Source organism: Convolutriloba macropyga, chromosome 13 (assembly GCF_964194025.1).
Source record: "Convolutriloba macropyga chromosome 13, txConMacr16.3, whole genome shotgun sequence".
Lineage (NCBI taxonomy): Eukaryota > Metazoa > Xenacoelomorpha > Acoela > Convolutidae > Convolutriloba > Convolutriloba macropyga.
The window spans coordinates 15,011,640-15,036,574 of NC_134480.1; the positions used below are offsets into that span (position 1 = coordinate 15,011,640).

Sequence of the window (24,935 nt, forward strand, 5' to 3'; positions counted from 1 at the left end):
ATTGTTTTAAGTGGGGTCTCAGACAAATGTAAATACATATTTATTTTATCTTTTAACAATTTGTAAAACAGTTTTAACCTGACGATGAACGTAAAGTTCGAAAACGTTTGTTTTAAGTAATTTTATTTTGACAAATCGGTTTCTTTTACAGTAAATGTAAGGTCTAAAAGCTGCACCATTGTCACAAGTTTAGAATTTGATCTTTTTGCAATTTACTTTCTCCTTAAATTTTATTTTTCGTCTTTGCCGATTTCAATTGTAAGTTGCTCTACTTGAGAAATTTCTGATTACTGACTGGTCACTCCATGTAAATTGGCACTTATTTGGGGGGGGGGGGGGGGGCTGGCCAGAGGCAACTCTTCTCATGCATGTGCCCAATTTTAAGGCTAGAATGGCACCGCCGTCCATTCAGCACGGCATTCCTGCATCAATAGTTGGCAGCAGCAGCGTTGGCAATGCCCCAGCTGTTGAGCAGTTTCTCTACCGAGTGTTCTCCCCACCAGCTAGCTACCAGTGTGACTCGGTTGAAAATGTTTCCAAGAAGCGCCTCACTCTTGAAACGCTCGAAGGTTATATAGACAAAAGTATGAAAACCAATGTGAGTCAGCTTGAAAACGAGCACACTTCTGAGGAAGACAATGAAGGCAGAATATGCGGCAATAGTGATCAGTCGGTGTTGTTAGATCGAAAGCTGACTCATGGAAACTTCTTTTTTGAGCATGACCAGCTCGGTGTCACGAGTTTATCCAATTTCTCAACAATTACAGCGAATGCTTGTGTTTTCAAAGGTAAATGGGTGTATGAAGTTATGCTAGGGTCAAAAGGATTGATGCAGATTGGTTGGAGTACTACCAAGTGTGTGTTCTCACCCCAAGAGGGCGTTGGAGATACTCCCAATTCTTATGCTTACGATGGCAATCGAACTCGGAAATGGAACATGAATACCCAAAAGTACGGCGAATCATGGAGTTCTGGAGACGTAATTTCCTGTACTATCGATTGCGACGAGGGTTTAATTGGGTTCTACCGTAATGGCAAAAATTTGGGAGTCGCTTACGATAATATTACCTTGGGTCCAGGTTTTGCATACCTGCCAGCGATATCGTTGTCCGTTCATGAATCAGTGAGGTTGAATTTTGGATCGAGTCCGCTGAAGTATCCGATCGAAGGCTTTAGACCAATGCAGGTAAGTTTCCGCTCAGTAAAACCAGATTATCTCATGTATATTAATCTTAAGTCTGAAAATTATTGATTGCTCGCGAACGATGTTTGAGCTAATATCTTAAACGTGTCTTTTCACGACTTGTCCATTTGGCTCAATTTTTTGCCTTGTTATTCTAATTTTGTCTTTTATAGCTGTAAGCTGAGCGGAGCTATATTGCGGTACTCTTGGTTTTTTACAATTCAAAGAATGAATTGTATTGGGGGGCTTTTTTTAAGATCTGTTCACACATTTTCATGATTTTTGAAGTCAAATTGGAGTAGTGATTTTGGTCACGCCGAAACAGGAAATGAAGCGAAAAAGCGAGCGGTTTTTGCTCTTATTTTTAAGTCGAGTGAAAAACGGTGTTTGAACAAAAGTTCGCTTTCTCGCTAATGGTTTTTTGTTCACATGCGGCAATTTCACTTTGGTTTTTACTGTTTTTCGAATTGTTTGGATCGGATTTTTTCTAAATAGTTTTCCCAAGTCATTCATAGTTCATTCTAGGCCTAGTTTTTTGTTAGAATCAAATTTTCATTTCTCGTTAGTGATTTTTTTTGTTCTCGCTAGCGTCTTTTTGACATTGATTTTCTGTTTGTATTTTGTTTTTTTTTATCTGATTTTTTTAGAAAAGGTTTTGCCAATTCACTCATAGTCCGTCCTAGGTCTAGTTTTTTGTTTATTCGATGCAAATTCTTTGAATTGTGCGTTAGGACTTGTCCTGCTATATTTTTTTGTTTCTTCGTCTGACGCTCTTTTTCGTTTTACATTTGTTAACACAGCAAAGCTGAAAAAGTCAAACTTTTTGTATAACTTCTTCCGCTCACTAACGGTATTTGCGCGCGTGACGTCTTTTCTCAGTATCTTTAGCAAAAGTTTTTTGCGTGATTAGATTTTGATCGTAAGTGGCTTACCTCACTCAATAAAATGACTTTTGCACTTTAAAACTTAAGTTTAATTTGAATTTGTTTAAGGTCAAAGGGACTCATGCGCAGTAAAGGCCCCTAATAAAAGGCTTCCGCGGGATGAATTTTAACAAGCTTTATGAATTTATCGCTGAATGTTTTTTTACCTAGCTCTGAGCGGCGTCGATTTTTTTTTAATTTAGGTCTGCATCTTTTTCTATCTCTATTGTACGGCCCGCAGGTCTATTCTTTCGCAGCTATTCCGGCAATGTTCTTTTGTTTTCTAAATAAATTCTTTATTTTTCTAACTTTGAGAAGTTTGTTTTGTAAAAAGTGTAAAGGGCAACGCCACTTGGATAATTATTGCGTTGAATTCCTGTTATTGACATGAGTTGTTTTTGTTTCTATAAAATCTATACTTAAATTAATCCGATTTTGGCGGTTCATTTTTTAGTTTTTGTATTTTGGTTTGATTTACTAGAACATGAATTTTTCTGCACCGTCTGGGATCTCTAATTTGTGTTATTGATAATCAGGTATTTCTTGGGTTGAATGTTTGATGATTGGTGTCAAATAAGAATTGAAATGGCTAACTAAATATTTGTTTGGGCATTTTTGGCAAATATTTCTTTGGCTGATTGAGTTCTGTTTTTACTGTTTTATTGTGACAGGAGGAGTTTTATGCCATTGTACTAAGCCTCCAATGCTAACTAATTTAATACAATTGTGTTTAATAGCCTCGAAGCAATAGAGGCTATTATTGGGGACATCGTGGTTTTTACAATTCAAAGAATTTGAATTGTATTGGTGTGCTGTCTTTTTAATATTTTTTCACTCTTTTTTCGACTTTTCCACGTCTGTGAGAAGTCAAATTAATATGTTGATTTTGGTCGCACTGAAACAGTAAAGGGAGTGAAAAATTGAGTAAGTTTTTCAAAATACCTTTAAAGTGGAGTGAGAAAATGGTGTTTGGACAATTTGCGGTTTTTGAGACGGATTTTTCTTCAGGTGCGTCAATTTGACTTCTGTTTTCAGTGTTTCCTCTCCTTCAGTGCTTTTAGAACGTTAGATATGTGTTCCAATTGTGCATGTTTGCCTTTGCTCAAATGCTTTTAGGGGCAGCTAAAATTTTTTATGACTTTGCCACTATTTGTTGTCATAAAATTTTAGTGAAATTTAGATTTTGCCACCTTTTTAAAATTATCTGTTGTCTTTTCATTAGTATCATCAATGACATGTCTGATTTGTTGTTAATGAGGCATAAAAGAACCTGAATAATGGCTTCAGTTAATAGCTAGTGGTTTTCCTGACTTTGACACTACTTTTTCTCAAAAATGTTGAGTGAGTTTTTGAGTTCTGCAAGTATATATTGTACTTTTTGATGTCTTATCATTTAATCTCACTATGGACAGGTCTCTGATGCTGCTAATAGGGTAAAGTATATCGATTTAATTGTTTTTCTTCAAAGCTAGTGCTTTCTATGACTTTGACCCTAACTGTTTTTGATAATATCGAATTTTTCGAGTTTTGCAAGTTTTTCTTTTTAACTGGTCTTGTTAACTTAGTCTCATTGTCGACAGTTCTCAATGGTTGCTAGAAAGGTTTCAATTTAAGCAAGTCATTTCAGTTCTTAGCTGTCACTTTTTGTGACATATACGCTTGCTCGTTCTTTAAAAATATTAATGATTTTTTAAGTTTTGCTAGTATTTGTTGTACTTATTGCTGTCTTATCACTTAATCTCATTGATGACAGTTCTCAACGGTGGTTATTGAGGACTCAATTAATTGATGTAATTGTATACTTCAGTAGCTGTTGCATTCTGTGACTTTTATACTAAGTGTTTTCAAAAAGTTTCAGCAAGTTTTATTGCGGTTTATGGTTATTTTTGTCTTATTAAACAGTGAAGGGAGCGAAAAATCGAGTAGGGGTGAGGCTTGAATTTTTTCAAAGTACCTTTAAATTGGCGTGAGAAGTTGGTTATTGATTAATTGGGCGGTTTTTTCAGATGGATTTTTTTTCAGTTTGTCAATTTGACTTCTGTTTTCAGAGTTCCTCTCCTTCAGTGCTTTTAAGACGGTACATATGTGTTCTAATTGTGCCTGTTTTCCTTTGCTCGAATGCATTAAGGGGCATCTAAAATTTTTAATGATATCCCACTATTTGTTGTCATAAAATTTTAGTGAATTTTAGATTTTGCCATCTTTTTAAAATTATCGGTTGTCTTATCACTAGTATTATCAATGACATGTCTTGATTTGTTGCTAATGAGGCATAAAAGAACTTGTTTAATGGCTTCAGTTAATAGCTAGTGGTTTTCATGAATTCTGCGAGTATTTATTGTACTTTTTGATGTGTTATCATTTAATCTCACTGATGACAGTTCGCAACGGGGGTCCTTGAGGACTCAATTACTTGATGTGATTGTATCTTTCAGTAGCTGTTGTGTTCTGTGACTTTTATACCAAGCGTGATCAAAAAGTATCGGCAATTTCACTTTGGTTTTTACTGTTTTTTGAATTGTTTGGATCGGATTTTTTTCTAAATAGTTTTCCCAAGTCATTCATAGTTCATTCTTGGCCTATTTTTTTGTTAGAATAAATTTTCTTTTCTCGCTAGTGATTTTTTTTGTTCTCGCTAGCGTCATTTTGACATTGATTTTCTGGTTTTTAAAATTTTTATCTGATTTTTTTTAGAAAAGGTTTTTCCCAATTCACTCAGTCCGTCCTAGGTCTAGTTTTTTGTTTAGTCAATGAAAATTCTTTGAATTGTACGTTAAGATTTGTCCTGCTATATTTTTTCTTTCTTCGTCTGACGCTCTTTTTTGTTTTACATTTGTTCACACAGCAAAGCTGAAAAAGTCAAACTTTTTGTATAACTTCTTCCGCTCACTAACGGTATTTGCGCGCGTGACGTCTTTTCTCAGTATGTTTAGCAAAAGTGTTTTGCGTGATTAGATTTTTATCGCAAGTGACTTACCTCACTCAATAAAATGACTTTTGCACTTTAAAACTTAAGTTTAATTTTAATTTGTTTGAGGTCAAAGGGACTCATGTGCAGTAAAGACCCCTAATAAAAGCCTTCTGCGGGATGAATTTTAACAAGCTTTATGAATTTTAACAAGCTTTATGAATTTATCTCTTTTAACAAGCTTTATGAATTTAACAAGCTTTATGAATTTGTCTCTATAATTTTAACAAGCTTTTTGAATTTATCTCTAATTTTAACAAGCTTTATGAATTTAAGAACAAGCTTTATAAATTTATGAATTTATCTCTTATGTTTTTTACCTAGCTCTTTGAGCGGCGTCGAATTTTTTAAAATTTAGATCTGCCTCTTTTTCTATCTCTATTGTACGGCCCGCAGGTCTTTTCTTTCGCAGCTATTCCGGCAATATGCCGGCATTGTTTTTTTGTTTTCTAAATAAATTCTTTATTTTTCTAACTTTGAGCAGTCTGTTTTATAAAAGTGTATAGGGCAACGCCACTTGGATAATTCTTGCGTTGAATTCCTGTTATTGACATGAGTTGTTTTTGTTTCTATAAAATCTATACTTAAATTAATCCAATTTTGGCGGTTCATTGTTTAGTTTTTGTTGTATTTTGGTTTGATTTACTCGAACACGAATTTCTCTGCACCGTCTGGGATCTCTAATTTGTGTTATTGATAATTCAGGTATTTCTTGGGTTGAATGTTTGATGATTGGTGTCAAATAAGAATTGAAATGGCTAACTAAATATTTGTTTGGGCATTTTTGGCAAATATTTCTTTGGCTGATTGAGTTCTGTTTTTACTGTTTTATTGTGACAGGAGGAGTTTTATGCCATTGTACAAAGCCTCCAATGCTAAATAATTTGATACAATTGTGTTTAATAGCCTCGAAGCAATAGAGGCTATTATTGGGGACATGTGGTTTTTACAATGCAAAGAATTTGAATTGTATAGATGTGCTGTCTTTTCAAGATCATTTCACGCTTTTTTCGATTTTTTCACGTCCATGAGAAGTCAAATTAATGTGTTGATTTTGGTCGAACTGAAACAGTAAAGGGAGAAAAAATATTGAGTAGATTTTTCCAAATACCTTTAAAGTGGAGTGAGAAAATGGTGTTTGAACAATTTGCGGTTTTTGAGACGGATTTTTCTTCAAGTGCGTCAATTTGACTTCTGTTTTCAGTGTTTCCTTTCCTTCAGTGCTTTTAAGACGTTAGATATGTGTTCTAATTGTGGATGTTTGCCTTTGCTCGAATGCATATAGGGGCATCTAAAATTTTTTATGACTGCCACTATTTTTTGTCATAAAATATTAGTGAATTTAAGATTTTGCCATCTTTTTAAAAATTATCTGTTGTCTTATCACTAGTATCTTCAATGACATGTCTGATTTGTTGCTAATGAGGCATAAAAGAACTTGTTTAATGGCTTCAGTTAATAGCTAGTGGTTTTCATGACTTTGACACTACTTTTTCTCAAAAATATTGTGAGTTTTTGAGTTCTGCAAGTATATTTTGTACTTTTTGATGTCTTGTCATTTAATCTCATTATGGACAGGTCTCTGATGCTGCTAATTGGGTTAAGTTATCGATTTAATTGTTTTTGTTTAAAGCTTGTGCTTTCTATGACTTTGACCCTAACTGTTTTTGATAATATCGAATTTTTCGAGTTTTGCAAGTTTTCTTTTCAACTGGTCTTCTTAACTTAGTTTCATTATCAACGCTTCTCAATGGTTGCTAGAAAGGTTTCAATTTAAGCAAGTCATTTCAGTTCTTAGCTGTCACTTTTTGTGACTTATACGCTTGTTCATTCTTTAAAAATCTCAATGATTTTTTTAGTTTTGCTAGTATTTGTTGTACTTATTGCTGTCTTATTACTTAATCTCATTGATGACAGTTCTCAGTGGTGGTTATTGAGGTCTCAATTAATTGATGTAATTGTATCCTTCAGTAGCTGTTGCGTTCTGTGATTTTTTTATGCTAAGTGTTCTCAAAAAGTTTCAGCGAGTTTTATTGCGGTTTATGGTTATTTTTGTCTTATGAAACAGTAAAGGGAGCAAAAAATCGAGTAGGTTTGAGGCTTAAATTTTTTTCAAAGTACCAAATTGGTGTGAGAAATTGGTTATTGATTAATTTGGCGGTTTTTTGAGAAAGATTTTTCAGGTTCGTCAATTTGACTTCTGTTTTCAGAGTTCCTCTCCTTCAGTGCTTTTAAGACGGTAAATATGTGTTCTAATTGTGACTGTTTGCCTTTGCTCGAATGCATATAGGGGCATCTAAAATTTGTTATGACTTTGCCCCTATTTTTTGTCATAAAATATTAGTGAATTTAAGATTTTGCCACCGTTTTAAAATTATCTGTTGTCTTAGATTTTGATTAGATTTCTGATTACATTTTGATCGCAAGTGACTTACCTCACTCAATAAAATGACTTTTGCACTTTAAAACTTAAGTTTAATTTTAATTTGTTTGAGGTCAAAGGGACTCATGTGCAGTAAAGACCCCTAATAAAAGCCTTCTGCGGGATGAATTTTAACAAGCTTTATGAATTTATCTCTGAATGTTTTTTACCTAGCTCTTTGAGCGGCGTCGATTTTTTTTTTAAAATTTCGATCTGCCTCTTTTTCTATCTCTATTGTACGGCCCGCAGGTCTATTCTTTCGCAGCTATTCCGGCAATATGCCGGCATTGTTTTTTTGTTTTCTAAATAAATTCTTTTTTTTTCTAACTTTGAGCAGTCTGTTTTATCAAAAGTGTATAGGGCAACGCCACCTGGATAATTCTTGCGTTGAATTCCTGTTATTGACATGAGTTGTTTTTGTTTCTATAAAATCTATACTTAAATTAATCCGATTTTGGCGGTTCATTGTTTAGTTTTTGTTGTATTTTGGTTTGATTTACTCGAACACGAATTTCTCTGCACCGTCTGGGATCTCTAATTTGTGTTATTGATAATTCAGGTATTTCTTGGGTTGAATGTTTGATGATTGGTGTCAAATAAGAATTGAAATGGCTAACTAAATATTTGTTTGGGCATTTTTAGCAAATATTTCTTTGGCTGATTGAGTTCTGCAAGTATATATTGTACTTTTTGATGTCTTATCATTTAATCTCATTATGGACAGGTCTCTGATGCTGCTAATAGGGTTAAGTTTATCGATTTAATTGTTTTTGTTCAAAGCTAGTGCTTTCTATGACTTTGACCCTTACTGTTTTTGATAATATCGAATTTTTCGAGTTTTGCAAGTTTTCTTTTCAACTGGTCTTCTTAACTTAGTTTCATTATCGACGGTTCTCAATGGTTGCTAGAAAGGTTTCAATTTAAGCAAGTCATTTCAGTTCTTAGCTGTCACTTTTTGTGACTTATACGCTTGTTCGTTCTTTAAAAATCTCAATGTTTTTTTTTAGTTTTGCTAGTATTTGTTGTACTTATTGCTGTCTTATCGCTTAATCTCATTGATGACAGTTCTCAGCGGTGGTTATTGAGGTCTCAATTAATTGATGTAATTGTATCCTTCAGTAGCTGTTGCGTTCAGTGACTTTTATACTAAGTGTTCTCAAAAAGTTTCAGCGAGTTTTGTTGCGGTTTATGGTTATTTTTGTCTCATGAAACAGTAAAGGGAGCAAAAAATCGAGTAGGTTTCAGGCCTGAATTTTTTCAAAGTACCTTTAAATTGGTGTGAGAAATTGGTTATTGATTAATTTGGCGGTTTTTTGTGATGAATTTTTTTTCAGGTTCGTCAATTTGACTTCTGTTTTCAGAGTTCCTCTCCTTCAGTGCTTTTAAGACGGTAAATATGTGTTCTAATTGTGACTGTTTGCCTTTGCTCGAATGCATATAGGGGCATCTAAATTTTGTTATGACTTTGCCACTATTTTTTGTCATAAATTATTAGTGAATTTAAGATTTTGCCACCCTTTTATAATTATCTGTTGTCTTAGATTTTGATTAGATTTCTGATTAGATTTTGATCGCAAGTGAGTTACCTCACTCAATAAAATGACTTTTGCACTTTAAAACTTAAGTTTAATTTTAATTTGTTTGAGGTCAAAGGGACTCATGTGCAGTAAAGACCCGTAATAAAAGGCTTCTGCGGGATGAATTTTAACAAGCATTATGAATTTATCGCTGAATGTTTTTTACCTAGCTCTTTGAGCGGCGTCGATTTTTTTTAAATTTAGATCTGCCTCTTTTTCTATCTCTATTGTACGGCCCGCAGGTCTATTCTTTCGCAGCTATTCCGGCAATATGCCGGCATTGTTTTTTTGTTTTCTAAAATTCTTTATTTTTCTAACTTTGAGCAGTCTGTTTTATAAAAAGTGTATAGAGCAACGCCACTTGGATAATTCTTGCGTTGAATTCCTGTTATTGATATGAGTTGTTTTTGTTTCTATAGAATCTATACTTAAATTAATCCGATTTTGGCGGTTCCTTGTTTAGTTTTTGTTGTGTTTTGGTTTGATTTTCTCGAACACGAATTTCTCTGCACCGTCTGGGATCTCTAATTTGTGTTATTGATAATTCAGGTATTTCTTGGGTTGAATGTTTGATGATTGGTGTCAAATAAGAATTGAAATGGCTAACTAAATATTTGTTTGGGCGTTTTTGGCAAATATTTTTTTGGCTGATTGAGTTCTACAAATATATATTAAACTTTTTGATGTCTTATCAAGACATCAAAAAGTTTACTTATCAAGTTTACTTTTCAACTGGTCTTCTTAACTCAGTTTCATTATCGACGGTTCTCAATGGTTGCTAGAAAGGTTTCAATTTAAGCAAGTCATTTCAGTTCTTAGCTGTCACTTTTTGTGACTTATACGCTTGTTCGTTCTTTAAAAATCTCAATGATTTTTTTAGTTTTGCTAGTATTTGTTGTACTTATTGCTGTCTTGTCACTTAATCTCATTGATGACAGTTCTCAGCGGTTGTTATTGAGGTCTCAATTAATTGATGTAATTGTATCCTTCAGTAGCTGTTGCGTTCTGTGATTTTTTTTGTGCTAAGTGTTCTCAAAATTTCAGCGAGTTTTATTGCGGTTTATGGTTATTTTTTTCTTATGAAACAGTAAAGGGAGCAAAAAATCGAGTAGGTTTGAGGCTTGAATTTTTTCAAAAAACCTTTAAATTGGTGTGAGAAATCGGTTATTGATTAATTTGGCGGTTTTTTGAAATGGATTTTTTTTCAGGTTCGTCAATTTGACTTCTGTTTTCAGAGTTCCTCTCCTTCAGTGCTTTTGAGACGGTAAATATGTGTTCTAATTGTGACTGTTTGCCTTTGCTCGAATGCATATAGGGGCATCTAAATTTTGTTATGACTTTGCCACTATTTTTTGTCATAAAATATTAGTGAATTTAAGATTTTGCCACCTTTTTAAAATTATCTGTTGTCTTATCACTGGTATCATCAATGACATGTCTGATTTGTTGCTAATGAGGCATAAAAGAACTTGTTTAATGGCTTCAGTTAATAGCTAGTGGTTTTCATGACTTTGACTCTGATTTCTCAAAAATGTTGAGTGATTTTTTGAATTCTGCGAGTTTTTATTGTACTTTTTGATGTCTTATCCTTTGATGACAGTTCTCATTGATGACAGTTCGCAACGGTGGCCCTTGAGGACTCAATTACTTGATGTGATTGTATCTTTCAGCAGCTGTTGCGTTCTGTGACTTTTATACCAAGCGTGATCAAAAAGTATCAGCGAGTTTTATTGCGATTTATGGTTATTTTTGACTTATGATTTATTATTATTAGTGAGAAGACTCATCGAAATTTAATGACAGGTTGCTAATGAAAAATAAGGGAATATAGTGGTCATTTTGAGTTCATAGCAGCTTTTCTCATGTTGTTCCTGTCTTTTCAAAAAATAAAAGTTGAATATTTAATCTTGCTTGTTTTTGTTCTTGTGTTCTTTTATTGCTGTCTCATTACTAACAGCTCTCGTTTGCCTTTTTGGCGCGGATTGAATGATTGTCAAGTTAGAAATAATATAATTCCTTGAATTGTATTTCAGGACTTTTCCTGCTGCGTTTTTTAATTCGTCGTCTTCATCGATGATTCTTACGACCTGACTTCTTGGAATTGACTTTTTCAATGACTTCTGCTTTGTAGTTGAAATTTGTGCACGTGACGTCATTTGTAATGCTTGACTTACTTCTCAAAAAATTGGGTTCTGAAATTACTTAATCAACTTTAAATTTTACGAACATTTACTAGTTAAAGATCAGCACTGCGTCCAAGTAGCACCAAGTAGATGCCCTAATTCTTGAGTATATGGGTCTGTTCAATCTCTCTATCTTATTTCTTTAGTTGTTTCAATTCATGGAAAGCCACAAGCATCTATCGCGGTATTTTCCGGCAATCTGCCTACTATGTTTCTACTTTATTTTTATTTGAATTTTAACATTCAAATTTATGAAGATGGTTTTTTTTGTACAAAATCCTCAACCTCCTCATTTTAGGATTTGGCCTTTCCTCGCAAATATCTATGCTGAGCTTATGCCTGTCTTTGTTCCTGCAGTAAGTTGCTAAAACAATTAAAGATTTAACCTTTTTTCTAAAATTTTTTCTAAATTTTCTTCTATATTCACTTGATTTGGTTTAAAATTTTAAAAAGTTTTTTTTTAAGCTTAACAGTTCATGTCCATCTTGAAAGTTCTGGCATATTTTAAAAGTTCTTTGTTACCAGATATGTTTCTAAAAATATTATTTTGGCAGTTTCAAGATTTTTAAGTGAGTTTTCTTTTCTTTTTGTTTTATGTTTAAATATTTTGTATGCTTTATGAATGACGTTTAATTTTTTGGTTGCTTCAATGATTTCAATGCTGAAATTTTGGGTTGACCATTTCCTTAAATTTTTCTGCAAAATATTTTCTTTGACTCTGATGAGGCAAAGAATTATAGTTTTCAGACAAAAAATTATGGTTTCTGCGACAATTAGGGTTGCTCTTCGAGTTGCCCACGGAATTCTTCCCGCTGTTTTTTCTGCAAAATTTTTACTCTACCGTCTTGTTCTAGAACATTCTTTTTTTCGCGCTTGATTTCTTGATATTTGCGTGACCCAAATTGCTCCTATTTAGAAATGATGTGTATCAACAGCAAAACAAAATCGATTGTAAGATAAGCTCACACTATAGGTTGTTAGTCTAGTATAGAGTTTTCAATTCTTCTGTCAAGACAGCGTCGTGGGTTCGAGCCCATCTTTATCGTCTTTTTTTTTGCACCCATAAAAATTACCTATACTACAGCGCCCTCTGAATATATTTGCCCTGCTTGTCGTTCGCGTGCAATTTTTCCGACGATAGTTGGTTTGTTTCATCTTGTTGCCTTTTTAGGACCCTCCAACCTTGCAATTGCAGCAGGCTTCACAGCTAGTGAAATACCTCGAAAGACTTCTAACAGCAAACACATGCACAACACCACAGCCTCAAAACTCAGGCGACTTTGACCCGTCAAAAATGGGCGTTAGCCCAAGTGTAAGGATTATCGTTGCCAGTCAAATTTTGGACAAACTAGCACCTTTTTTCTACAGTGTGTATCTTACGGAAGCTGTATTGCTGAAACTTTTGCTCAAATTTTGCAATACAAGTAGACACACTGGCGCGCAACCGTTTGTGGATAAGATATTGCAGCTCATGTGGACTTGCCTGGAAGAGGATGACATGCGTGCTTGTATGAGGAATCTTTTCTCTGTGGTTCTGACGTCATACCGATTCTCACAAATAACAGTAGATTTGAAGAACCAGCATACCTATCTGGTATTGCTGCTGTCACTACTGCGCCATGTGCCGACCAGGCACCTTGCTTTAGACTGTGTGCTCTGGGACATTGTCCAGTTCCCGTTATTCATGCACATCAAACCCCCAGATGACCCTGTTCTGGAGCAACTGATTCCGGATGTCTGGTGGGACAAAAATGACAAAGCTTGCAAGGAACAGAGGTACAGTCAGGACTTTGCCTCTGTTGGGCCGGAATTTGCCCCTTCAGATGACTCGATGTCGGGTGACGGAGAAGATAAACGTGATAAACAGACTTACCTAAAACATTGCGCAGCTTTGAAGGTAAAAGTTGGAGAGATCGAAGAAATACAGATTGAGATCTTGAAGCTTCTAATGGACAATACGGATTCGATTGGATCAAGATCCGGGAAATCTTCCAGAGCAGTGTTTGTACAAAAACTACGAGATTTTCTCTACTCGTGCCAGAAAGGACAGAAATTTGCCCCATCGCCTTGCCCGCTTCCTGTGTCACTGTGTTTCATGCATAGATTGGTGAAAGCATTGCGATATTACTGGGACTTAAATGCGAAGAATAACTCTGCGTATATTAGATCAAACGATGCTTATGTGCCAATATGGGTCTTTACTGCAAAGAAAAACGGCAAAGATAGTCCAAGGTATTTTTTTCAAAATATTCATGCAACGTTTCTTATATTGCATTTTTTAAAAATGTCAAATGTTGAGCGATCGCAAGCTCAGTGATCTCAAAAATTACATATACATGCATGAGTACGTTGAGTTGTTGCCATCCTGCGACAGATCTTAGGTTTGATTTTGGCAAAGATTTTTTGGAATTACATGGTACCTGGAAAGTAACTGTTAAAGTTTGTGAACATTTGAGCTTGTTATAAATTAGTTTGGTTTGTAGTTCTGAGGCATTGAAGTATGATACGCTTTGTATGTTCAGCGATTCGTCTGAGTCATCAAAAAGCCCTGGCCAACAAAACATAACCGAGAGATTGGGCGGAGTTTATGCGCACGTGAAGAAAACTGTACAAGTTGACGAGTCTCTCCTCCTCAGTGAAAGCCAACCTTCAGAACAGTATCTGCTTGAAATCCTTGACTGTGCAATAATGCTATACCAATTAGCTTCGCATAAGCAGTTGCTGAAGATGTCAGAGTTAAGAGAGAACTTCAGAGAAATGTCGTGCGCTTTGAACGAGACCTGCTACAAGTTGACCCTCTGTGAATCGGAGAAAAGTGAGCCTGAAGTTAAAGAGGAGTTGTTGAACTCTAAGCAGGTTTTAAAGAAGAAAGTAGTGGAGAATTCACGGCAGCTTTCCTGGCTGATTGCGGTAGTGTTTTCGAAGGAGAAACAAGAGGATGTTCATTGGCTGCTGAGGTGTTCGCTGGCAACAATGAGAAAGGCTATTGCCCATGGCAACGCTTATTCCTTCATACCTGAGTATTACATTGATGTGGTGTTGGATGCTTACAAAGCCCTCACGCGGTTCTTCGCTTTCGTCACACCCTTCGAAGGTATACTGTGTCTATTAATGGCTTTCAAATCAAACAAAGTTTGCTGCAATTATTTTGATCCTATTGCGCATCATAATTGAAATCTTTGACTTGGTCAATTTTTCATGTGACGCATTTGAGTTTTCGAGTGAATTTGTACGCTTGACATCGTGATTTCTGTGATTTAAATTACTCTCATTTGCAATTTCAAGTAGCGTCAATGAGTCAAATGAAAAGTGGCTCGAAAAAGGGCTTGCTCTAATAAGACCATCTTTTGGCCTAACAATGAAGCTATTGCTTCCAAACCCCACGCCCGAGCTCTGACACGCTACAATTGGCCCCTCCCCCACTTCGTCCTACCATAGCCGGTTATGTTTAGGGTCGCAGGGTTACATTTCGACTCTGAACGAGATGGCCTTCTTCCTCGCACACAATTTCTCAGAGGCAGGAGGTTCTTTCATCGTCAACAGTGACGTCAGAGATAACATCATTCAGTCACTTGCATGTTTTGTATGCTACCCTGAGTCGCTTAAAAGTCTCGAACAGATGTCACTTCAAATGCGCAAGTCTATGATAAGGACCCTGTTGTCACCGTACGAATCCAGGTCTGTATAATTTGAGAGGAAAGTCTGTTACATGGAATACAACCCTGTTTATGCTCATAAATTTTTAATTTGTGTTAATAATATTTGCCAAAAATATTCGTTTTTGGTGTAAAAATGTTTTTGAGAGATCTTTGTTAAGATTATCAGAAATTTGTGGTGCAAAACAGGCAATCGCGTGCTAATGACGCTATCAGAGCATTATGTGATGGTCATTGATGCTTCAACTTCCTTGCTCTGGTCTGCTCACAGTTCGCGACAAAAACTTTTATACTGCCAAAGGAGCTCACTTTATTAATTTGTAAAATAGCACCCAGGCCCTACTTACGTGACTGGTTGGAGCAGCAAATTGCGTTGAATAAGGCCTTAAAATTCTTAATGCTGTCGTAGATTGTTCAAAACTTTAATATGTCCTGATTTTACAGCTTTTTGAAGTGAACTCCAACTTGCACAATTTAAGTTAATCTTTTGTTAGGTTTTTGCAGTCGAATTCGTCCTCAACGCAAAAATGAACAGCGGAGGTGATCTGTATCTTTTTAGTGATGTGAACATTATCTTAATTTTTAGAGGGAGATTTCAGACGTATTTTTTGCACCACATGTGCTAAATTGATTGCAAGTTGGTGTTTCCGGCGAGAAGCATTTTCTTCCGCCAGCTATTTAACAGAGGTGGCCGACTTCACTTGACTTTAGATTGCACATCAACTATTTTTTCAGCGTTTTATTCAAGGCACGTGAAGTTTCCACTTTGCCGATGGCGCTTTTTTAATTGCTAACATGTGTATTAACGATTATTGTTAACATGTGTATCTTTCTATGCAATTTTTTGCTTGGTCATTTTGTTCTCTAAAATTTTGTTCTCTGGTCATTTAGGTCACTAAAATTTAGTTTAGGTTTTCTGAAATTTAGTCTGTTGCTGAAACAAAAACGATTGTATCATAAGAAAGACAAGACCTTGATTGCGGAGTGGTAAATGCTTACGTTGCTTACTCTAGAGGTCGCGGGTTCGAACCCGTCCTCTGTAGGAGTTTTTTGCACCCATAGAACAATTGCTGGGCTGATGCCCCCTCTGAATTAATTTGCCCCGCCTGTTGTTGGAGAAAAATTTGCCGACGTTAGTCGGCTTGTTTTTTCTATCAAAATGTTGGCTCAGTTTTCTTTATTCATTTTGATGCAAACATTGAGCGTTTCTAATTTTATACATGCGAGCAAAGATTAATGATTGCAAACTTGAGTTTGGTTGCTTTTCTGCAGCTCATATTTTGTTACTCTTTTTATTATCTAATGACTGCTAGTGGAGAGCAGAGCTATTTTCCCGAGTTTTTGAAGATTGGGCTCAACTGCTAGTGTTGCAGTACAAAAAGTTAGGTGCAATTGGAAATTTTTTCAAGCATCAAAAAATTAATTAAATTGTGTTCCGAGCCATTTCTCCAAAAATTAGTTGTCCAGGAATGCTTCGTTACGCTTTTAGCTCCTTAAAGGTTATAGAAGGTCTGTAGCTATTGTTTATTGTTACGTCACCTGGGCCAATTTTTTCCCTAATGTTCAACACTTCTAATCCCGTTAAGACTTTTTGTTTGTGTCACCTTTCCTTCAAAGTCCCCGATAAATTGTCAATCGCATTTGAATTTGATTACTTGCTGGCCATTTCAATACCTCTCACTCCGTACTTTTGGCCTGAAGATATTCGTTTTTTCTGCAGAAGTTTTATCTTCTAATAGCTCTAAAAACAAAGTTGGAAGCAATCATTTTTTCGTTCTCAAAAACGGGATAAACAGGTTAAGCCCGGTGGGCGTTACATTCTTAGAACCGTAGGGCTCGCTAGTCTTAAGATACATAAATTCATAGTGAGAAGGACGGTTTTTGGAGGGCGGATAGACCCTCTCCGACTTACTCCCCACCCCCATCGCTCGACCCCCCGCCCTCTTCACTACCATCCTCCAACGCCACCACTTCGCTCGAACCCCATCCATCTGCACTCCGCTCACCAATGCACCCAATCCACTCAACCACCCTCTCCAATTGTGGTTCAGCTAGACTCCCTACTACTCAGATAGTTACTGACAAAGACGACGTTAGTCAGTCATACTTTTTTAAGGTCTTCGAATTATTTTTTACAATCCGAGAATTGTATTGGGGCTTTATTTTTTTAAAGATTTTTTCACACATTTTTCGATGACTTTGATCTTTCAAAACGGGATAAACGGGTAATAAATTTTGATTAGAGACACAAAGCTGGCGTTGGTAGTCCATCAAGTGCTTAGAGTGGTGCAGCTGCTGGGGAGGCCATAATTCAAGGTTAAAAGTTCATCTTTAGGAGTTTATAGGCCCAAAAGGGTGCCATTTTTAAGTTTTCGTCAATTTTCGATTTTTTTGTTTGATTAATTTTGGATTAACGGTTTTCAAAGCTATTGAATGTCTTTTCCAAGATATAATGACTTTTTATGACCATTTTACAAGCTATATGTTTTGGTACTGCAAACATAACCACGAAAAATTATACTATTTTTTGCAATTTTAAGTTTTTCGAAAATTTTCGTCATAATTTGAGTTTATCCAGCTTAGAGACCATAAAACCTCCTCCGGGGTTTGATAATAGTTTACTGCATAGCTGTTTTTGGCAAAGCAACGGTTTTCAACACGGCCATCTCGAATATCGGCAATTTTGATAAAACGTGCAATTTTTTTCAATTTTAAGTTTTTTTGCCTTTTTTGAGATGTCCACGCTTCAAGAGCACAAAAAAGTCCTGCGGATTCTGATTATAGGATACTGCGTAGTTTTTAGTGGCAATGTAATTGTTTTTTGATCATTTTCAATTAAAAGTTTTGTCTTTTGTTGTTTTTTTTGTGCGTCAGTAGCCAGGTAAACTCCTTGTATTTCAAAGTCTCTTACTGTGTAATTTCTAGGGACAATGGAATGGGGTTCAACATTTAAATATCAGGAGCTCTTGCAATTTTCGCAAATCTTTTTAAAATTTTCTAAAAATTAGTGTCATATTCTTAGTTTATCAATCTTTGAACTAATGAAACTTATATTTGTTTAATTTGTTAGTTTCTCAAATTTTGATTCTGTTTTTTTTTCATTGTTCAATTGATGCACTGGTCAGGTACAGTAGTTCTAAGCTTTTCTTTTCGATACTTTGTATTGTGTTTCAGGTCTTGTCCTGCTACTTTTTCTATTATTTTTTTCGTGATTTCTCAAAATTAACTTAGCTTGATTAGTCATCGAACACTGAGTTTTGTTCCAACTTACCGTATTGCTCTGATCGTTCTTCTAAATATTGTATTGTAGCAGGATAAAGAGTTATAAAATACTATGTGTTCCTGTGCTTTTTGTTTGGATCTTTAAAAATATCGTTTACTAACTTCCGATCATTTTTTAGGGTTTTCAGCTTGATATTTAGTTGTTCAAGTAACGTTTGTTAGAACGCTGTGCACTGTATGGTGATCTTAAGATGAGTTGGTTTTATTTTTGTCCAAGAAATTCTGAACTTTCGTTACATTTCAGCAAATAGTTAAAGAAATTCGTTAAATTATCTTTTCTGTGTAAGCCGAGAAAACGTAAATGAAATATGGCCTATCATGGATGTCCTAATTTGAGGATGTGAAATAACTACTCAAAGCCAAAGAAGTATGTGAAATGTGCGATTTTAAATGCATAAAAGTTAAGCTAATTTGCTGGTTAACTTGAATTTTTGATCTGAATTATATTTTAGAGGGCGCAGAAGGTACACTTGAATTAATAAATCTGGTGTCATTTCTATCAAGGACTGACGGACATTAGAGTTCTAGATATTTCACAATTGTTAACTGATTTATAACCTTATCCCTATTACTTTTCATGTCCGGACCAAGTGAACATTTTCAGGTCCTGGCCCCAAATCAATTGGATCCTTGTACGTCTATGGAAGGGCTGTGGGTTTGGATACAGATACGCATTTCCACCCCACATGAGTCCGGTTAGATTGCGTCATTATACGCAAGATTACGACAGTGCCTCGTTCCAAAGGCCCTGTCCCTCGCCCGTGTTCCAGCAGCACGTTGCGGAGCAGTTGACCCAGGATGATGAATCGATGCAGCAGTTTATAAACAGTGTCTTGAATCAGCTCAATTGGGCCTTTTCTGAGTTTTTGACTCAGCTATCGGAAATACAGGGTTAGCTTCTAAATTCCTAAATTAAGTTGTGCGTCAATTTCTTGGTGATCAATGTTTTCTTTAATCGTGAAGCGATAGCGAGGCTATTAGTGGACTTATCGTATGGATTTGTTACGATTAGGAAAAATGGCGGAGCTTCCTTTCTGATCGATAGTTTTACTAAGTGTAGTTTGAGTCAAATTTGCTGCGAGTCGATTATGGAGTCTCCGGCTGTTTTGAGATCAGTTTACTCATTTTGAAAAATAAATCATTTTGGAGTGATTTGATCAAGCCAAAGCAGGAAGGTGCGAAAAAGCAATTTTTTAAACTAATTTTTTCACTCGTGTGAGAAAATGTTGCTGTGAGAAAAATTAGCTTTCTGGATCATTTTTTTCGTATGCTGAAATTTGATTAATTACTCGCGAATGAGAAGCAATTACTGTAAACGTGTGTTTTTATGCATTTTTTTTTGCTTGACCGTTTTGCGCTTTCTGGAATAATCTTTGACTTCACGAACTTTTGATTTTTTAGTGATTTCATTGTTCTCACTCCGTAATAAAGTTTGTCGTTCTAATAAAACCGATTGTTAGTGAGTCAATGAAAACAAGGACCTGATGGCCGAGTGGAAATAGTTTGTTGCTCTAATAAAATCGATTGTTAGTGAGTCAATGAAAACAAGGACCTGATGGCAGAGTGAAAATAGTTTGTTCTAATAAAACCGATTGTTAGTGAGTCAACGAAAACAAGGACCTGATGGCCGAGTGGAAATAGTTTGTTGCTCTAATAAAACCGATTGTTAGTGAGTCAATGAAAACAAGGACCTGATGGCAGAGTGGAAATAGTTTGTTGTTCTAGTAAAACCGATTGTTAGTGAGTCAATGAAAACAAGGACCTGATGGCCGAGTGAAAATAGTTTGTTGCTCTAATAAAACGGATTGTTAGTGAGTCAATGAAAACAAGGACCTGATGGCCGAGTGGAAATAGTTTGTTGCTCTAATCAAACCGATTGTTAGTGAGTCAATGAAAACAAGGACCTGATGGCCGAGTGGAAATAGTTTGTTGCTCTAATAAAACCGATTGTTAGTGAGTCAATGAGAACAAGGATCTGATGGCCGAGTGGAAATAGTTTGTTCTGATAAAACCGATTGTTAGCGAGTCAATGAAATCAAGGACCTGATGCCAGAGTGAAAATAGTTTGTTGCTCTAATAAAACCGATTGTTAGTGAGTCAATGAAAACAAGGACCTGATGGCCGAGTGGAAATAGTTTGTTGTTCTAATAAAACCGATTTTTAGTCAGTCAATGAAAACAAGGACCTGGTGGGCGAAGCGTATAACGACGGAATCGGACTCATGGGGTTGGGGTTCGAATCCTACCTTCGGCTGATGTTTTGGCACCCATAAAAAATTTATCTGGGATACAGCCCCTGACTTAAATTGCGCCGCCTGTCATTCGAGAGCAGTTTTTCCGACGCTAGTCGGTTTATTTTTTGGTTTATTTTTTTTAGTTTTCCTTGATTGCGAGACGGTACATATGTGTTCTAGTTGTGCCTATTTGCCTCCGCTGGAATTCATTCAGGGGAGCTGAAACTTTTTATGACTTTGCCACTATTTGTCTTCATAAAATAGTGATTTTTAGATTTTGCCCCCTTCTTTCAAAATTTTCTGTTGTCTTATCACTTAGTATCATCAATGACAGCTCTGATTGATTGATAATGAGGCATAAAAGAGACTATTTAATAGTTTGAGTTAATACCGAATGCTTTTAATGACTTTGACACTACTTTTTCTCAAAAATTTTGAGTTAATTTTTGAGTTGTGCGAGTATTTATTGGACTTCTTGATATCTATCATTTAATCTCTTTTGGGATAGATCTCTGATGCTGCTAATAGGAGTTATTTTGTCGATTTTGATCGTTTTTGTTCAAAGCTAGTGCTTTCTTTGAATTTGACACTGATTGTTTTCAATAATAATTATCGAATTTTTTAGTTGCGAGTTTTTCTTTTATACTTTGTCATTTTAACTCTTAGTCTCATTATTGACGGGTCTCAGCGCTTGCTAAAAAGGCATCAATTAAAGCATGTCATTTCAGTTCATAGCTATTGCTTTTTGTGATTTATGCGCTGTTTCGTTATTTAAAAATATCTTTGATTTTTAGTTCTGCTAGTATTTGTTGTACTTTTTGCTGTCTAATCGCCTAATCTCATTGATGACAGATTTCAAAGGCTGTCATTGATGAATCAATTAATTGATGTAATTCTATCCGTCAGTAGCTGATGCGTTCTGTGACTTTTATACTAAGTGTTTTCAAAAAGTTGAGTTTTATTGCGATTGTTGGTTATTTTTGTCTTATCATTTAATATTGTTAGTGAGAGGACTCATCGACATTTAATGACAGGTTGCTAATGGGAAATAGAGGAATAGAGTTGTCAGTTTGATTTCATAGCAGTTGTATTCTGGTGTTGATCCTGTCTTTTCAAAAATAAAAGTTGAATATTTAATCTGGCTTGTTTTTGTTCTGGTGTTGTTTTATTGCTCAGTCTCTTTACTAAAAGCTCTCGTTTGCCTTTTACTTGTAAAGCGGATATGATTATTGTCAGGTTATAAATAATACAATTCTTTGAATTGTTTTTCAGGACTTGTCCTGCTACGTTTTTTTTAATTCGTCTCCATCGATGATTCTTGCGACCTGACTTCTTGGAATTGACTTTTTCAATGACTTCATTGACATCTACTGCTTTGCAGTTAAACTTTGAGCACGTGGCGTCATTTGTCCTTCTTTTATGTCAATTGCGTGACTTACCTCTCTCAAAAAATTGACTTCTGAAATCACTTTATGAACATTTACTAGATTTAAATATCAATACTGTGCCTCCAGGTAGTGCCAAACGTATACGCCCTAATTTTTGAGTATTAGAGTCTGTTCAATCTGTCTATCTTATTTCCTTGGTTGTTTCGATTCATGGAAGGCCACAAGCATCTATCGTGGCTATTTTCCGGCAATCTGCCGGCTTTGTTTTAAACGCCGAGAATTTGACTCCTCTGTGTTTTGAGCAACTATTGTTTTTCTTAATGGACGTATCGTCTAACAAAACTGCAGTCGTTTAATAAAACTGCTATTATGCAGGATTTGGCATAACTGAGATAGTCCTCTCTGAATGTAGTGAGTGATTATTGCCCTTCTCTTGTTGTTCTATTATTTTGCCAAGATTTTTCTTCGTACGCCATTAGACCATTAGATTGTTCGAACAGAGTTTTGCTCATTGATTCATGAAGGTTTCCGAAAGTTTTTTGTGGGTTATTCCATTTTCAACACTCGCTTCAATATTTGTCAAAAGCGCTGAAATTACCTTTTTTAAATACTGAAGAAAGGACTCGTCTGTCCTGTAAAATTCTGCAATTTTAAAAAAAACTTGTTTGACAAATTGTTCATTATTTCAAAAGTTTTCTTATGGGTAATATTGCGACTTAAGTTAATCCTTCTTCAATTAAGATAAAATGAGCGATTTACCCAACGTTGGATTGATTAGACGATAGCCTTAACAGGATTACATTTAACAGGATCGCCGCTGACATCTTCATCCGACTCTTCGAATGGAATGAATGAGAACAGAAGGAAGCACAAGCTGGTAGCTACCTGTTTCGATTTGTCAGTTGGGTTGCTGAGGGTGATTGAGCTGATCGTGGCAGTGGCGCCTCAATTGTTCACTGACCCAAATAGACCCAATTCTGAACTCCTGTTGAAGAGACTAATGCAACTTCTCAGTCAGGTATTCTTTGAACGTACGATTGGAGCTCCACTCGTTTTTTTAATAGCGTAAGGTACGAAATTTAATTCCCTTATGTGAAGTTGGTTAATAAATTGCTTGCTAAAATTCTATTCAAACATATTCAGACTTTTGAAAATGGGTGGGCGAGGGGAGGGGGCTTTTACATTGATCCGGTTGATGAAAACAAAATTGAATTGGTGCGTGTTGACAGTGGATATTGGGTGGCTGTTGATTTTTTTTAAGTATTTTTTATTTCGAAGTTCAGAATTTTGTACTTCAAAATGTAATAACTGACTGTATGTCCGACTTCAGGTGTTCTCACGAGTGACGTCGCAAACTGGCGCCTTTCAGCAAGTGATAAGGAGGAAGAAGTTTGGTTCATTAGACTCAGTTGACAACTACCCTATTTTGACTGCAACTGCTGGCATTCTCACACGCTTGGCCTTCCAGTCGCCGGCAAAAGGCAGAGAAGTATGTAATAACTTGAATAAATCTTTGCGCTGCTTGTCAAAACTCACGAGTAACCCAAGGAACACGTGTAACTTTTCCCTGATAGTCTTCTGATGACATGATAGAAATGCCTGGAGAGTATACCAAAAACGAGAAAAATCAGGACATTTAATCAAAAATTAATGTGAGCACCTAGTTTATTGGGCATAGGATCACCACCCCCTCGCCCCACTTGCGGTATATCCGTCTCCTATAGCAAGTGCTTCCTTAACATTTACATGGTAATGCTATGTATAGCAACGCGGGTTAAATGGCACTGAGGGAGGGGGGGATGCTTCAGTTTGTAATTAGTCTTTCCAAAATTATAAAATGTATCGAACATTCGAACGTTTATGATCTGAGAGCAAATAATATTTTCCTGATTATTAACTTGCTACATTAAAGGTTGCGGTGAATGCGTTGTTCAATGAAGCGTCATTCACTTTGGAGTCTTTGGAATTCATGGTTCCCTCAGTTGGTACAGTCGAGTCGCTAATTGGAACCTCCAGCAGCAATTCAGTGTCCCAACAGCACCAAAAGTTCTCCTTTTGCAATTATGAAGAGGTCAGTTAAATATTATATTTTCTATCTTAACCAATTGAAGATATTTGGCGAATTTCACGATACTTGGCTCCCAACCATATTTTTGTTGAAAACTGTAAACCTTCAAGCATTTCACAGCTGTGACTTAAGAGCAACCTTAAAATTTAACTGATGGGAAGCAAAGTTTGTTATTGTGTATATAAAGATTTAGAAAATAATATTCTGTCTGGGTATAAAAAATTTTACTCGAATTATCTCAATTTTAAAACAAAAATTACTGAGTATAACTCAAGTAAAATTACTCAATTATAACAGCTCACTAATCCGTCAAAAATATAATGAGATAATTTCCGTTTTTCAGATTTCTACCGACGAAATCGAACAAGTGCAGAAACTGATTCAGATATTCAGAACAGAAAAGGAATCTAGTGGGTCTTCGACTTCAATTCTGGGCAGAAAAACCATCTCGGACGAGGATCTTTGCCCGATTTGCTGTGCCTCAGAAATTAGTGTTATGTTTGAACCATGTGGACACACGTCTTGCAAGTCGTGCATTCAACATCAGTTGATGAATCGTAATGAATGTTTCTTCTGCAAGCGAGCGGTTGAAAAGTTCTCAAAGATACAGCCCCAAAGTGGAGCGAAATCAAACGCCTCGAAGATTGCGTAAACAGGGTGAAGGTCAACACTACTCGAATCATTTCTATACAATTTAAAACAGAAGTTTTCAACTCATAACCATCATCACATCGCTTCTGATTAGACTTAAGTTAGTTAATCTCTATTTTAGCTGTCAAAATTGAAATAATTTCAGATAATATTTTTTGAGCATAGATTCTTCGAAGAGAAACTATACTGAGCATCATTTACAGGGCGTTGCCGTGATTTTCTGAATGACTGCTTATTTAAGTTTCTCAGCTACAGCTGCACAAGTCGAAACAGCTGTTAATGAAGGTTAATGCCATTTTTAAGGTTAATGCCATTTGCTTCTGAATGTTAATGCCATTTTTAAAACCGTAATTTCTCAGAATTTTTTAAAATCAAATCCCATAGTTGGTTTCCCGAGTGCG

At 35.8% G+C, this 24,935-nt stretch overlaps 3 protein-coding genes across 3 annotated transcripts in view; 1 reads left to right on the forward strand and 2 right to left on the reverse strand.

Moving 5' to 3' along the window:
- LOC142352304 (uncharacterized) overlaps positions 1 to 24,935 on the reverse strand; it is a 317,257-nt gene that overhangs the window by 151,131 nt on the left and 141,191 nt on the right. The window lies entirely within an intron of this gene.
- Positions 1 to 24,935, reverse strand: part of LOC142351517 (uncharacterized) — a 225,337-nt gene that overhangs the window by 131,788 nt on the left and 68,614 nt on the right. The gene's annotated exons all lie outside the window — the stretch shown is intronic.
- LOC142352053 (E3 ubiquitin-protein ligase RNF123-like) lies at positions 368 to 24,683 on the forward strand. Its single transcript, XM_075404404.1, has 9 exons — positions 368 to 1,186; positions 12,428 to 13,488; positions 13,779 to 14,350; positions 14,709 to 14,934; positions 18,799 to 19,085; positions 22,625 to 22,833; positions 23,146 to 23,304; positions 23,728 to 23,886; positions 24,227 to 24,683. Exons 1-9 carry the CDS (start codon positions 392 to 394, stop codon positions 24,533 to 24,535), a joined length of 3,777 nt encoding a protein of 1,258 aa, XP_075260519.1. The 5' UTR covers positions 368 to 391; the 3' UTR covers positions 24,536 to 24,683.